Consider the following 14726-nt stretch of genomic DNA (forward strand, 5'->3'; position numbering starts at 1 on the left):
CGACGACGGGAAGCTCACCGTATGACGTGGGGCTGGTAGGGGGTGACGACGAAGGGCGGGGGCACGGGGGAGGACTCCTGCTTCCAGCGGGGCTGGAGCTGGCCGGAAGGGGAGAGGCGGGGCGCGGGGCCCGCGGCGGGCTGGGCCTGGGCCGCGGGGCTGCTGATGGGCATGAAGACGTTCTGGCGGGAGCCGACCGTGACGGGCGACTGCAGCACGCAGGGGGACGGTGCCTGGCCCGTGGGCGACGAGAAGGCGGGCGTGGCGGAGCGCGAGCTGCCCAAAGACACTGCAACAGCACGCCCTCACAGTGCATTACGGGGCATTTCAACATTCTGTCGTCACCTTCACTAGGCTCTACTTCAACAAACCCCCTTCGTTCAGAAGCTAATAGCAAATAAACAAGACTAACGACTAACAGCTCTATATACTTACAACAAAGACGAGAGTGTGAAAAATACCATGAGGCAGAGAGATGTCACTACCAAAATATTTCATTGATAATCAATAAATTATAATTGATCATTCCTGGAGTCAAATATGACTAAATTCTTCTTAATAAATTTGAAAACCTAGAGCTTTATTTTTCCCCAAAAATCTGAATAATGATTTTAAAAAGGTTTTTCTAAGAGAAAAGAAAGTAATATTCGATGTCACAATGTTGTTACCATTGGTACCGAACGGATACACTGTTCATACTGGTCATACCGTCTGCCATTCATCAGACTGACGCAACGAAATTAGCTAATAGGACAGATGCGCAGCTCAGTACCCAACATGTTGGCGGCCTCCGTCTCCTCCTGGTCGAAGCGGCCGGTCATCCGCCGGTCCCCGTAGTTGGGCGACGTGTCCGAGTCGCGCGAAGTCTCCTCCCCCTCCAAGTCCCGGCCAAGGGCTTTGCTCCTGCAAAACAACGAGTTGACTGTGTCACCTCTTGGAAGGCGCTGTGACATCCTCCAACTCGCCGGTCTGACGCTTCTCACAATGCCTTCGCTACTTCACCACGATATCCTCGAGTTCAGTAAGCATGCTAGCACAACCAGCGAACGCTGCCAGCACACACAGGTGCCAGCCGTAGCACAACTAGTGAACCGGTCAGAAACGGCGGACATGAACACACGCAAAAAAGCACAGATTGTTTATCATCTGACCATTAAAAAATTAATAAAACTTGGCCCAAAATATAATAAAAAAAAAAAAACTTTAGAAAAAAAAAAGCTTTGAAGTAAAAGCACAATTCCAAAGTTAGATCATGATCTTTTGGAGAGATTTTGGCACACTGACACCAAGATCAAACGTCAATTGCAGTGGGCAATCAACTAACGCACCTGTAATGGAATATAGGCTTTGAAAGTCACACTTCAAATGATGAATTGGGCAAATTTAAATATTAATATAAACTGATGTTTTTAGCTCATATCTTTATTAGAAATTGTCAATCATAACACAACCATAATCTCACAGTCATGGTTAAAATAATTTTCTGTGGAATCTGGTTATATATAACACAAAAATACATTGGCTATTGCAAATGGAATGAGTGTGCATGCAAAAAAGTCTACCATTTTGTAGAATATATATAAAAATTCTTTGAAAAATTTGTTTAGATGATGCAGTGATAAAGAGCTTTAGCCTTGGGTTTGAGAAGTAAAGAACTGGATGATATGGAAAGTTCAGCAGTAAAAAGTGTTTGCCACATTCGGGGCATAGATTGCTTCTAAGGCTCACAAAATGACAGACCAAATTTTTTCATTAAAATCTAACCCTGAAAAAACTGCATAAATTCTTCTTCCAACTTTTAAAAATACTTTTATAGAGTAATAGCAAAATTGACAGTTGTGTACATAGCAGAAAAAAAAATTGTGGAATTGTGGGAAAGATCAAGATGCTACAGTAAAATGTTAGGTAGTTGTGGATAAAGGATAGTTTCCTAAGTCCTGTATGGCTCTAGACGGATGGATTCCTTAGCATAATGATGAGTAGCTCTGCTGAGGAGAGAATATTTCCTTGTGCATATAGCATTACTCTGCACAGAATTGGTTTTGAACATTTACCCAGCTCCCTCGCTGTCTCTTAACCTAGGGAATTAAAAAAAAAAAAACATTTAATGACTCATATTTGCAAGCTGTGCTTTCGCTAATTATACTACAAGAATATTAAAACCTCACTAAGGAAACTTGGCTATAAAAATTCAGGTTTGAGAAAACCATGTGACAGAAAACAGCCCACCAACTAACCGCTTCATTGTGGGTGGAAACAGTCGGTTACAATCTGTTACAAACAGTCAAATGAGAAACAACTCATGCAAACACTCAGTATTCCCAACATCAAGTGGCACTCAAAAAACTACAACACATTTCAAACTACAGCCATAAGATTGAATCAGGCGTACTAGTCAATATAACTAAAAGACAATACACTCGGGGGAATGCAGTAAGTATAAAAACTATGCATTTATGATAACCCATAAAAAGTTTTAAAAAATCCTGCTGTAATTCTGAAACTCTCAAAAACCATTTTCAAATACAAGTTATTTTGCCTAAGAAAATATTTTTCTACTTAATTACTTGCATATTTTAAACCATCACCTAACAAATTTTATTTTGTGCTCAGAACAATTGATATATATTTAACTACAGCACAACTAAAATACGTCTACATGATCAACGTAAACGCCAATAATACACACACATACACAGAAAATATTATATCCATCACTCTTTTAATTATACTTGAAACATTCTTAACGCCACAATTTTTTCAAAAAACTTTTTAAATAAAAAAATTAAACAATAACAACATACTACCAACTAACTGCATTATCCTTACACTGCTGAAAACTGAAAGAGCGTAATGCCAGAGTCAACTATACTCAACAACTTAAATTTTGAATTATAGGCTTCCCACTTCAAAAATACTCATCAAGTTGTCTTGTATCGCTCTTGCTCATCAACTTAAAATCACACATTGTAATTAAAAATAACTTGAGGGAATATTCCAGGTTCAAAAGTTTTTTTTTTTTTTTTTTCCACTATCCTGTGATTTTTCGGGATTAAATTTTTCCACAGAAAGAATACATGAATGTGTAACTATACATCTCTCGGGTGAGATGAGTTTGGCACGCACCCCTTCACTAGAGTGACCGCTTTTGCTAGCCACATTCTCCGAGCAAGGGCATTCGTCCATTTCTTTTTTTTTTTTTTGGGAGATAACCGCTATCTACATGCATCAGCCATAACAGTAAATTTGCATCATAACCTGGTACCCTATTTCTCAACCATCATGATTCAAGTTTGAAGCTTGTTTGGTTTGCTCGCTAACTGGTTATCTGAGGGGGGAAAACAGTCATGCCATCAACGTTAGGCTGTGCCGAGGGCAGTGCGACGCCGTGAAAGTCACCGTGGGGCGGGCGGAGGGGCGGAGGGGGCGTGCCGAGCTCATGGCGCCCGGACCGCTCGCAGACTGACCTAGGGAAGTTGGCGGGGCCAGCACGCAGCGTGTTCCCCTTAAGATTGAGATGGCGAGAGCAGTAGCCCCGGCGCTGGGACTCCTTCGTGCACCCGTCTTTGGAGCACAGCCGACGCCACTGCTTCCCGTTAAATTTTTTCCTGATACCGCTGGGAGTGGATACAACGTCTCCCTTCTTATACTTATGAGGCGTGGCGGCTTGCGATCTAGGGTCACACACCAATAACCCACACAATTAGAGAGGGAAAAATGTGCTGAAGGGAGGCTATTTCTCCCCATCTCCTACATTTAGTGGGAAGCAGTAATTGGTTATTTGCAGGTGAGAACTCTACGACAGTTCGAACTGCCCACATATCCGCATCCTAGCACCCACACCACACACCTCCAGCCCTAGCCGAGCAACACAGACACATCGCTACAAAAGTCACGTCAACACCACCCTTTGTTATGACGCGTGAGTAGGAAAAAGAACGTTTTCTCATCAGAAGAACTACAATAAACCACTCTACACAAAACTGTACCAAAAAGAATACCTACCATTTCATAGCAATGTACTAGAAATGCAAGTTTACAAAATTCATAATGATTTCATTAAATTAAGGACTCTTCTCATTTTAGCAAGTAGAAATAATGGTAACATGATTAACAAATAAAATTTTCATCAACAGGTAGTAATTTTTTTTTTTTTTTTTTTAACAGACCGATTGGGGTGGGGAAAAGAGGGAGGGAGGTATGGTCCATGAACACTCACATCACAACAGCTCTTGTACGTAAACTATGGAGTGAGATGTCACAGTGATTAAGACACTTGACTCTCATTCTAGAGGGCATTGTTTCGAATACTAGTCCGGCCATCTTGATTTTGATTTCCATGGTTTTGGTTTCCCACGTTCAACACACACTGGAATGGTTCCTCACTCTAGGACATGAAGGATTCGTTCCCCAAAATCCAGTGATATGGTTCATCATGTTACCATCTCTAATGACCTCGCATTCCACGAGACAAACTCAAATGAAATGCAATAAAATTAGTGTACAACCTGACTGATTTTTAATACGAGCATACGGTAAAGGTTCCATAATCCGACATGTTGAGACCACACCCGTGCTGGATTAGCAATTTTGCCCGATTACCAAACGCCATACAGTTCCAATGGTAATAAAAACAAAAACCACTGATAATCTGTTACTTTAATGTGCATGCGAAACATAAAACTAATAAAGTATTTTAACTCAAACTGTTGAAATATTTAGCACAATCTTTTAGTGGTTTCTTACACAAATATTGAACATATTGTTAGTGAAATATTATTAAAGTACTTCTGAATAAATTGATACTTAAGGGCATATATGTACAAGGTCCCTCATCACCAAAGTAAGCATACATGAAGTCTAGCCCAACTTTTAGTGAGTTGTTAATGCCACGTCCATTTTCAGTAGCCTGTTGCAGAATATGAGTGATTTTATCATTGTATAATTATAATATTTATAATTAATTTTTCTAGCCACATGTCTTATGAAGAAAAGGTACCAAGATTCAATATATTGCTGCGACAAAAAACCAACAATTAGAGATGAGTGACAATTAAGTTTTAGATAAATGTGTGCACAAAACTCATTTTGATATGCTGCTAATGGAAACTTCAGTCAGAATTTTATTAATATTAATTTAATAATGAAGGTGGAAGTCACCTGAATAAAACAATACCATACAAGGGCAAATACAATCTTTAATTGTGACCAAAAGAAAAAGAAACATAAAAAAAGGAATCCCTCCCTAGCTTTCAGCAAATGGTTAGCACAAAATGCACTTTCAGTGGCTAGGTGCTAGAAGATATTAAATTTCACTATTAAACCATAGAATACAATTGTTAGTGGCAAGTTTTCTCAGACATAATTTTACCAAAGATGAGAATACATTATGTTGAGTTAATTCGAAAACATCACATTTTCATTACCGATTAAAACCAAAGTTTTATGGATGCACGCATGAAGTTTATTTTCCATGGCTAATTTAAGATTAAATAACGTAGATAAAAGTTATTTCTGTAAATGAATGTCTTAAGAATAAAAGCACACTGCAAAAGAGAAAATAAAGACCTCCTAAAGTGTAAAAACTTAAGTGTTAACCTAGCTGTGTCAGACTATCAGCATGTGCGGGCAATGTATTCTGAGCACAACTCTCGCAGTTATCTACAACTCGGGTAGCCTTACGAGTGGGAATGGAAAGCTAAGTGAGACAACCCAGTAAGACTGGCAAAAGTCAGGTAATATCTATTAGCGTGCAAAAGAGAGGAGATTTTAAAACAAAGAAGCCACTTGAATTACTGAGGTATTTAAATTAAATAATCGTTAGCTAGCAAAAATATTTTCAATCAATTTACATGCTACTATTCCATTTTAGATGATATTTCAAAACATTGAATCCCCCGAAGAAATTTGGAAGCGAGTGACCTATCTGTGCCAGATTACAGAATACACCCAAACAATGCCAAATGAAGGGGTGCCTACTGATTTTAATACCACATTCTTGGGAAAACAAGTTTACTGTTCTGGTACAAGCTGCAAAAAAAGGTTATTAGTTACTATGGATAATGTCATTCAGGTGTAAGTATATGGGATTCACGCATACCATAAACGCACACAAATGCATAATTATCTAATTGATACCTAATATTTCATTTTATTTTAAACAAAAAAAATTAAGGTCAAATTTTGTACACCTAAGAAATTTAGCATCAATACTGTTTTCACATGGAGAAAGTCATCAATCATCATTATCCACATCTGCGTCCTAACTACTGTCAGGTCAGCCTTCGAGTAGCACGTGGTAGATAACATGTTACTGGGCATATACATACTACTTATTATCCTTCTTTAGGATACAAAAGCCTACCAAAGCCGAGAAAAAAAAATGTAAATATTTTTTATATACTTCTGATACAAAAGAAACATAGAATTATGGAGTTTGTCACAAGGACCAATCAAGTGAAAAATCAAATGGAAAGACTAAGTTTTTAGTAACCAAGATCTTCATGCTTTGTTTGTATTTATTTATTGTATTTAACTTTGCTTGTACCTACAATAACACACCTCTAGTAGCCATTCCTAATCCAGCTTAGGACTTTGTCTAATGTTTTAAGGTACGTATTTTGTGAGGGTATTTTTTATAGTTTATCCATGTGTGGGTTAGAGGTTATTTGCTGATCTGCAACAAGCACCCTTCACTACAAAAATGTTGTTTTAAATACTTTAAACTGGTTTATAATTTCCTGCACTGAAGTTCGTTTTTTTAAATTATTTATCATAGGACCTAATGCCCAACTTTTAACTTCCTTTGTATATGCAGTTTTCCCCTAATCCAAAGTGAAGACGACAGTTCATTCCGCTAAATACTGGCATGTTAGTTCACTACGACAACCGCTCTACAAAATCCACCACCTCCATCGTGGATGCAGGACTCGTCCCCGGGCAAGCAAACAAGAAACCCTCCACCGCATGCTCACAGCGGCCGAGACACAGGCCCTCCCGGCCGCCGGGCAAGACTACCGGCACGCAGCCGCATCACACAACTCTACAAGTGCCACTTGAGTTACACGCTACCAGGTCTACCAACTACGTCACTGCGCTCACCCGGGCCGCAACTGGACAACGTCCCGAGCACGGGGGCAAGCAACCGTACCTCGAGAGTCGTGCAAAGCTATTAGTAGCACCAACAGACAGAATACTCATGACTCACTTAGAACAAAAAAACACAAGACAAGAAAATATGTGTCACAAGTACAACATACTAGAGAGAGAAATGTTTTAATGCAAAGTTTTGTTCTGACACCATCAAAGTATTTCTTTAAACTAAATAAACTTAAAGCTGTAATGAATACTATTGGCAATGTCCGGTTTACCAACTCGTTCAAGTACATACTCTCAGTGCCATAATATTTACCATGAAAAATAACTAGTCAGTAAATACCACAGAAACTATGATCAAATTTACAGGTAACTATTAAGAAGATCAGAACCATCTTTTCACTGAACACATCTAAAATGTGTACACCCTTGTACGTATCTCCCTCCATGTTACATCCAGGATTCAAACAGTGTAGTTTGTTAATTATATACTACCATACAATGAGACTTATGCAAACACACAAAACTGCAGCATAAGGATATTAGCTACAAGCTTCATAGTGTACATTCTATTTAAAACCAGTCTTCAGAAGTTTTAACAGTTTTACGGAACAGATGGAAATTAATTGTGTATAACTGCTTATTCCTACAGCACTATTGAATTCACATACTCTAACATGTATCTTGCTGTAAATTTTTACTTACAAACTAAGCCTTAAAATTGTCTGATTCAAATCAATACTTAAACAACTACTTTTTTGTTTTAAAATTAGATTATGAACCTAACTTAACTTTGAATATCTCCTAACTACCTAAAAATGCAAAGAAATATATCTTTAATGTTACAAAAGACATTTCAGGATATATTTTGACTCTATGGAATTAGTTAGCACTGTTTAATTAACAAAATTTGTTTGCTGATCCTATCAAAATTCCAGCAGAAAAAAATATTTCTAACAGAAAATTTCCGGAACTGAAAAATCCATTCACGCAAAGACCTAATTTGAACTTTTAATGTGAAAAAAATACAACTTTAAAAAATTACAATTCTTAGAAAGCAATACTGTAACAACTCCAAATGTTACAGCATTGGATAAATGGTAGTAGGTCTTAGTATGTGCAAAAGTGCTCTAATTAAAGAGTAACAGAGCTGCATTAACAAGTACTCCACCACAATATCATACTGAACAATCAAAAAAATCTAACTATTAGTATTTAAGTTATGAAACTTTAGTACTTAATAGAGAAGTTGTCCCTAACCAGCCACAATTAAGCCCATGCAGCTTAGACAAGGAACACTAAACCTGACTGCGACAGATGAACATTTTTTAGAAACCCTGTTTACTCTCTAGTTCCAGCTCATTGTGTGTCAACCTGAGGCATGCCAAAATTAGTCCTTCCCTGGGCCAGGACTCTTGTATCCGTGTAGATTGGTTAATATTAAATTTTGTTTAAAGAACATAAATAGTCTATGTCTAGTTCGCATGTGCTAAACCATGAAGGCAGAGGAAAGCGGGGTACCTGGGCGTGGCAGGCTGGGAGCGCGGTGTGATGCTGCCCTGGTCCACCAGGCTGGACGTGCTGCCACGAGACTGCATGCTGCTGCGCTTGCTGCTGCCGGAGAGCTTGCCCCCGTCTGCAACGCACCGCGGAACACGACGTTCAGCTCGAGCGTCTCGTGGACCGGTCCAGCAATGCCCCAGGGCAGAGGAGAGGAGGGACAGATACCTGCGTCGGACGCGAAGAGGATGTCTTCCTTGCGCAGGTCGTCATCGCTCTCCCCGAAGTCATCGTACTGGCGCCGGCGCAGCTCGTCCGTGCTGCCGTTGGACAGGGCGGTGCTCGCCGAATGCAGGCTGAGCGGGGTGGCCAGGCCGTGCAGCGGCGATGTCGCGGCGCTGCGGGAGCCGTGCAGCGTCGGCACCACGTGGTGCAGCTGCAGGGGGTACGAGGGGGCGTGGCCCAGGCCCTTCAGCTCCTCCCACCAGGGGGGCAGCAGCAGGCGCAGGTCCGCGCGCTTGGCGTAGTACTCCTCCGCGCCGGCCGCGCCCGCCAGCCGCACCACGAACTGCACCGGGGACGCCAGCACCTTGGTCACCACCCCCTCCAGGAACACCCGGTGGCTGGCCGTGGAGTCTGCGACGCGCACGCACACCTCCGTCCCGGCGGTCACCTGCCCCAGCGAGGGGCACGCGTCGCTGATCACGTCTCGCCTGCGCGCTCCCAACAGGTCCCCGAACACGAGCAGCTCCTTGTCGCAGCCATCCAGGCGGATCCAGGCCTCCCCGGGACCCGCCGCGCTGTGCACCACTCCCGGGAGGTACACCCCGTCGTGCCTGGCCAGCACGCGGTGCTGCACCCACTCCGACAGGTCGATGTCGGGCCGGCCCCACGCCGCGCCGCCGTGCTGCTTCTTCAGCGCGAGGCCGGGCTCCGCGGGCTGGAGCACGGAGTACGAGTCCTCGGGCGGCAGGTAGCCGCAGTCCTCCGCCACCTGGATCTCCGGGACGACGCTCGACGTGGAGGCCACGCAGGAGTAGTCCACCGCGGCCGGCTGCGGCGCCATCACCACCAGACACCGCGCCTCGGGTGGCGACACGCACATCCCGGCACTGCTCACGATCGTGTTCACGCTCACGCTCGTCGCCACCGAGTCCTGGGACACGAAGTGGTTCTCCTCCAGCTGTGCGGGGTCGTACTTGCGCTTCTTGGGGAGCTTCCGGGCGCTCGCGACGGACGCGGGGTCCGGCTGGGCCGGCTTTTGTTGGGGCGCGGCTTCGCAATTCCCGAGGGCCGTCCTGGCGGCCGACTGAGACTCCTGGCCGCACCTCTTGTCCGGCATGCTGCCGTTCTCTGCATCCGTGGCACTCGTCACTTTGGAGGCGTGGCTGAAGATGCCACTGGTGCTTATAACTGTGCTTGGTTCACTGTGGGGGGCGCATGAGTTCTGCAATCACCAGACAGTCAATACCATTTAGGAAATTATCTAATCAAGAATAAACTGTAAATGATTTAAGCTATCAATACAAATAAGTAGACAACTAAACAAATATAAAAGTACTTTAAGAAATATGTCACTAGAGACACAGCAGCATGTTGCGGTAAACTGCCCCAAACTGATACATACCTACAAGATCTAGCTGTAAGAACAGCACATAAATGATCCTTCTGCAAGCCTCACGAGTAGTTTAAATGAAAGCAGGGTACTCGGCGCATCGCACAGAGTCAATAAATGACAAACCCTTTTCAAATTCAATTTTTTGCAGGTAAATGATTAGTACAGCACATTGAAGACATCAGGTCAGAAAAGAGTGCCCATGCTTCTAATTGCATGATACAAATAATCTGCATTGTCAGCTTCCCTCCACTCCGAGGTTTTTAGCCATTGAAGAAGCATATAACCTATGCTCAGTCAAAAACTTCACCTACTGTATCTATGTTACTTGTGAAACTAAATGTTACGAAAAAAAACCTTATGTACGGTCTGCGCTTGGTACATTACGTCTAAGAGGGTATTTTCTGCAAGCTACATTTAAATGAGTGTATTCATAGAGCTTAATGTTACTTACAAAAGAGTACTTCATCATTTAACTTTCTTTTAGACATATTGTTTTCAGTTTGAAAAAAATTTGTATCTGAAAAGTTGGTAACTACTCTCATAAAAACAATTACACGAGAAAAAATTTAATATAGTTGTGATAAACCATGTAAAATCTAAATCAGTACGACCGGACTGAGATTCGAACCCATGTCTCCCGGAAAGCAAGTACATTATTCTGGACTGCAGGTGTTCAGTTGATTACAGATCTCCCGGCAAGGATAAGGTCATGTTGGCAGGACACTCACCACGACGACCGTGTGCGGGCAACTCAGCTCCGGCGTCGCCTCGCCGGCCGGGGGCGCTGGAGGGGGGGACGGCGACCCGTTGCACTCGTCTGTCTGCCTCTTGCGGCCCCGGGCCTGCCTGGCGGTGCGCTCCCCGCGCCTCTGGGCGCGACCGCCGCCATCCCCTCGCCGGTTCATCCCTGCATCCTACGAATTAGTGTTCCATGCGCACCGTAGCTGTCAATTCTTCTCCAAGGTCTTCCTAAATGTCATATACCCGCCTATCTCCTCACGTTTAATGTCTACATCAGTTGCAATGTCGTTCCACATATGCAAACTGCTCAGTTTTTGACTGGAAGAGGATAAAGAATTCTGTCACTGGGTTGTGCCATTTATTCATAGCTGCTTCTCCACCACATGCTTTCTATTGTTTTGATAGCACTGGTTCCATTGTTAGAACAAGTGAAATCCAGTTCCCGTGATAAGATTCCCAACCACTGCAGGGACGTTTGATTTCCCACTTTGTGGGAAGTGTTCATCTTTGGTCCAAGACCAGCCTAAAACTACCCTCCCCCCCTTCACTCACTTGTGACATGGTTACCCCTTCCTCTTTCCTCCCCACTCCTCCCACTTAGTTCTGTTGTTCATTGCCAAGTCTAGCTGCCTCAGAGACAAAAGAGCTTGTTCATTTGCTCATACGTAAGTTGGCATCGAGGATGACAGGCTGCAGAAGATGTGTTCCTAGCAGGTAGCCTTTGACCAGTGTGTAGTTTACTGTCATCCGCTTCCTAGCCCGCTTGACACTGGCGGATACAGAAGACAAAAAGGGGGAGGAGGCATAGCGGCATGCCCCCCCCCCCCCCCCCCAACCCAACAACTGAACCATGAATAATTTACAGATTTTCTCCAAATTCCTTATTTAAGTTTACCAAACTTACTAAAATATTGTTTTACTGGAGTGCTATACACAATAAGACGTTTTTGAACCACAAATAAAATGTACCAAATACTTCAATTGCTAAACTACAAAAATTGTATTAGAACATTTAATTTGGCCCTCCCCTGACCCTCATTCTGTATCCGCCCTTGCCGCTTGGAGCAGTGGCTTTCAGTCTGTACAAGTGAAGAGTTGTGTAACTTTCCTGTAAAATATCCTTTAGGCCCACCCCATGCAAGTTATTATTTAAAGAAGTTTATTTTTTTTATTGTCTTTGTTATGATGACTTATGTAAGTGACTTGAAGTAAGCTTTTGGACATACGTCATTGCTAAGCACATGTATGTCTGTAGAAGAAAACCACAAAAAACTATTGTGTTTGTTTCGTCTTTTCGTTTTGTTGTGTTTTTGTCTTGTTTCAACTGTTGTGCTGGCTTGTTTCTGTTTTGGAAAACTATTGTGTTTGTTTCGTTGTTGTGTTTTTGTCTCGTTTCAACCTCTGTGGAAAAATAATCTGGAATGAAGAATATTATTTTTATAACAATGTATGAGTTTTGTAGTGTAAGATTTGAAACGAATAACAACTTTTTAGAAAAATTATAATCAACACCTTTAAATTGTGATGGTTTGGAAATGTAGCAAAACCCTTCCTCTCTTACATATAATATTTGCCCATGGTTTTTAACTGAAGTCAAATGAAGCACATAAAACTAAACCAAAAATTAGGCCATTATTAAATTGGTCGATTTTGTTGACAAACTATAAGAGAACCTAATATTATTCAAAATTTATGAGTAATTTTTTTTATTTGCTTGGTAATTAACAAAACTTTAAACATGCTAAATAATAAATTTACAAATTTTTTTTATATTAATTTTAGCATCTAGAAAAATTTACAGCACAAAACTGATTTATTTTCCTGTCAGTGTTTAAACTGTCCTGTACATATTAAGACAATCTAAATATTTTTATTTATTTTATTGTCTTATTTCATGTGGTGAAGTTAGGCAGGGCCACCTTGTCTTATACTTAGGCCTAACCACATACATATTTACAAAGTAGACACATGTAAGATAAGCTTAACAAGATAAGTTTAATGAAAACTGTAGCCAAGCCAATGCATATTTTACTTGCTTTTATAACTTTCTAGACAAATTCTGGCATGCATTCATGGTTGTGCCAACCTTTCAGATAAAATTTGAAATTGCTGCCTGCTATGTTACATATTCATTTATGACATATATTAATATGTTTACATGTGTTTCCAGAACTTTGATTGGTACAACACATTATAATGTATTGCATGGACTTATTCAGATATTGTTTTCACTTCACGATTAAAATGTACTTTAATTTTCAAAATTGTAAGGAAAAAAAACTCAACCCTTTTCTAAAACACAATATTATTGTATCAATCATAACCTACAATTCAAAATAGTGGCATATATTTATTTAAGAGGGTACAAGAAGTATACCCACACATTTGTTTATTTGTATGCCAGCATACTTCATAAACAAACTAATAGCTGTGAGATGCCGCTTTCTAATATTTATTATTTATTTTTTTTTTAAATTTATTATCTTCCTGTTTTATACACTCACAAGGTGAAATAGGAGTTGTCAATTAATTACAATATTATAAATGATAAAAATCATAACAAACAATATAATAATCACACAAAGTATAAAAAGGACATATTATGTAAAAACTAATAAATATAAAACAAAAATACACAATAAAATAATAAAATTGACAAGACAATTAATAAGTATTTATACATTAATCACAATTATGAGAAGATATTAGGTATTCATCCACACTGTAATAGGCTTTCTTAATAAGAAATTGTTTTAAACTTTCTTTGAAAGCTGGAAATTTATTTATTTTAAAAGATAATTGAAGATCTTTAGGAAGTTTGTTTATTAATTTTGCTGCTGAAAAATAAGGATTCTTTTCATATAATGTTGTTCGATGAGATTTAAAATATATATCAGCCTTTTTTCGAGTGTTATAAAAGTGGATATCATTATTATGGGGAAACTTAATGTTTGTTAACCCAAAAATTGTTTGATATATATATAAACCGTACTGGTGGACACTAAGGTTTATATTTAACTGAAAATTGTTGGTTAAAAAATTTAAATTAGTGGATAATCACTGGTATCCAAAACTGAAAATTTTACATTTGACAATCTAAATGTATTTTTAGAAGTTTAAAAATGAACTATATGAAGCATCAAAATGTTGTAAAAAGTCAAAAACATGTAAAACTGAGTGAATTCAATTTACAAGTATGAAATTTCAAAAAAATAAAATTATGTATGTTTTAACTGGTATTTTTGATGACATGGTCATGAGACCCAATTTTATATACAAAATCTATGACAAAAATAGTAAATTTGTTTTTCATATTTTGTAAATAGATAAATTAACTTAAATGTACTAAATTATTAATACCTCACATTCATATAAGGTAAGCTATTGTTTAAAACAAAGTGTTAGTTTCTTATTTTTAACTAGGTATTAATTTGCATGTACTGTACAAGTTAGAAAAATTGTTACAAGGCCTAGCTTTTCAGACAGAAATAGAGGGTGAACTTGATAATTCAAGAATATAACGTTATGTTCAAGGCATTTCTTTGGATAAATTTAATAAAAATAATACCAGTCTGTACTACTGAAATCATTTTAATTTATAGACATACTATTTAATTTCAAGTTTAAATCTGCATGTTCTCTACTACTGTAAAACAACTATAAAATAAAGGGCCAATTGTACATGACCTCGGTCATAAGTAATACAGTAAAATTGATCACAGTAAACATCAATTCATTATACAAGAATTGTAGCTATACATGAATCAATTCA

The 14726-nt window shown here is 39.9% G+C and overlaps 1 protein-coding gene across 4 annotated transcripts in view; it reads right to left on the minus strand.

Moving 5' to 3' along the window:
* The window catches only part of LOC134537490 (putative transcription factor capicua), a 49293-nt gene that overhangs the window by 33546 nt on the left and 1021 nt on the right, over window positions 1-14726 (minus strand). For 2 of the 4 annotated variants that reach the window (XM_063377983.1, XM_063377981.1), the window contains exons 2-7: window positions 10942-11127; window positions 8824-10042; window positions 8617-8731; window positions 3468-3674; window positions 773-903; window positions 19-289 (exon numbers count right to left, since the gene is read on the minus strand). In XM_063377983.1, the coding sequence (XP_063234053.1) occupies window positions 19-289; window positions 773-903; window positions 3468-3674; window positions 8617-8731; window positions 8824-10042; window positions 10942-11118 (2120 nt within the window). In that variant the 5' untranslated portion in view covers window positions 11119-11127. The remainder of the gene's footprint in view (window positions 1-18; window positions 290-772; window positions 904-3467; window positions 3675-8616; window positions 8732-8823; window positions 10043-10941; window positions 11128-14726) is intronic. The other 2 variants (XM_063377982.1, XM_063377984.1) reach the window with 2 other exon arrangements.

The sequence above is a fragment of the Bacillus rossius genome, chromosome 12 (assembly GCF_032445375.1).
Source record: "Bacillus rossius redtenbacheri isolate Brsri chromosome 12, Brsri_v3, whole genome shotgun sequence".
Taxonomy (NCBI): Eukaryota; Metazoa; Arthropoda; class Insecta; order Phasmatodea; family Bacillidae; genus Bacillus; species Bacillus rossius.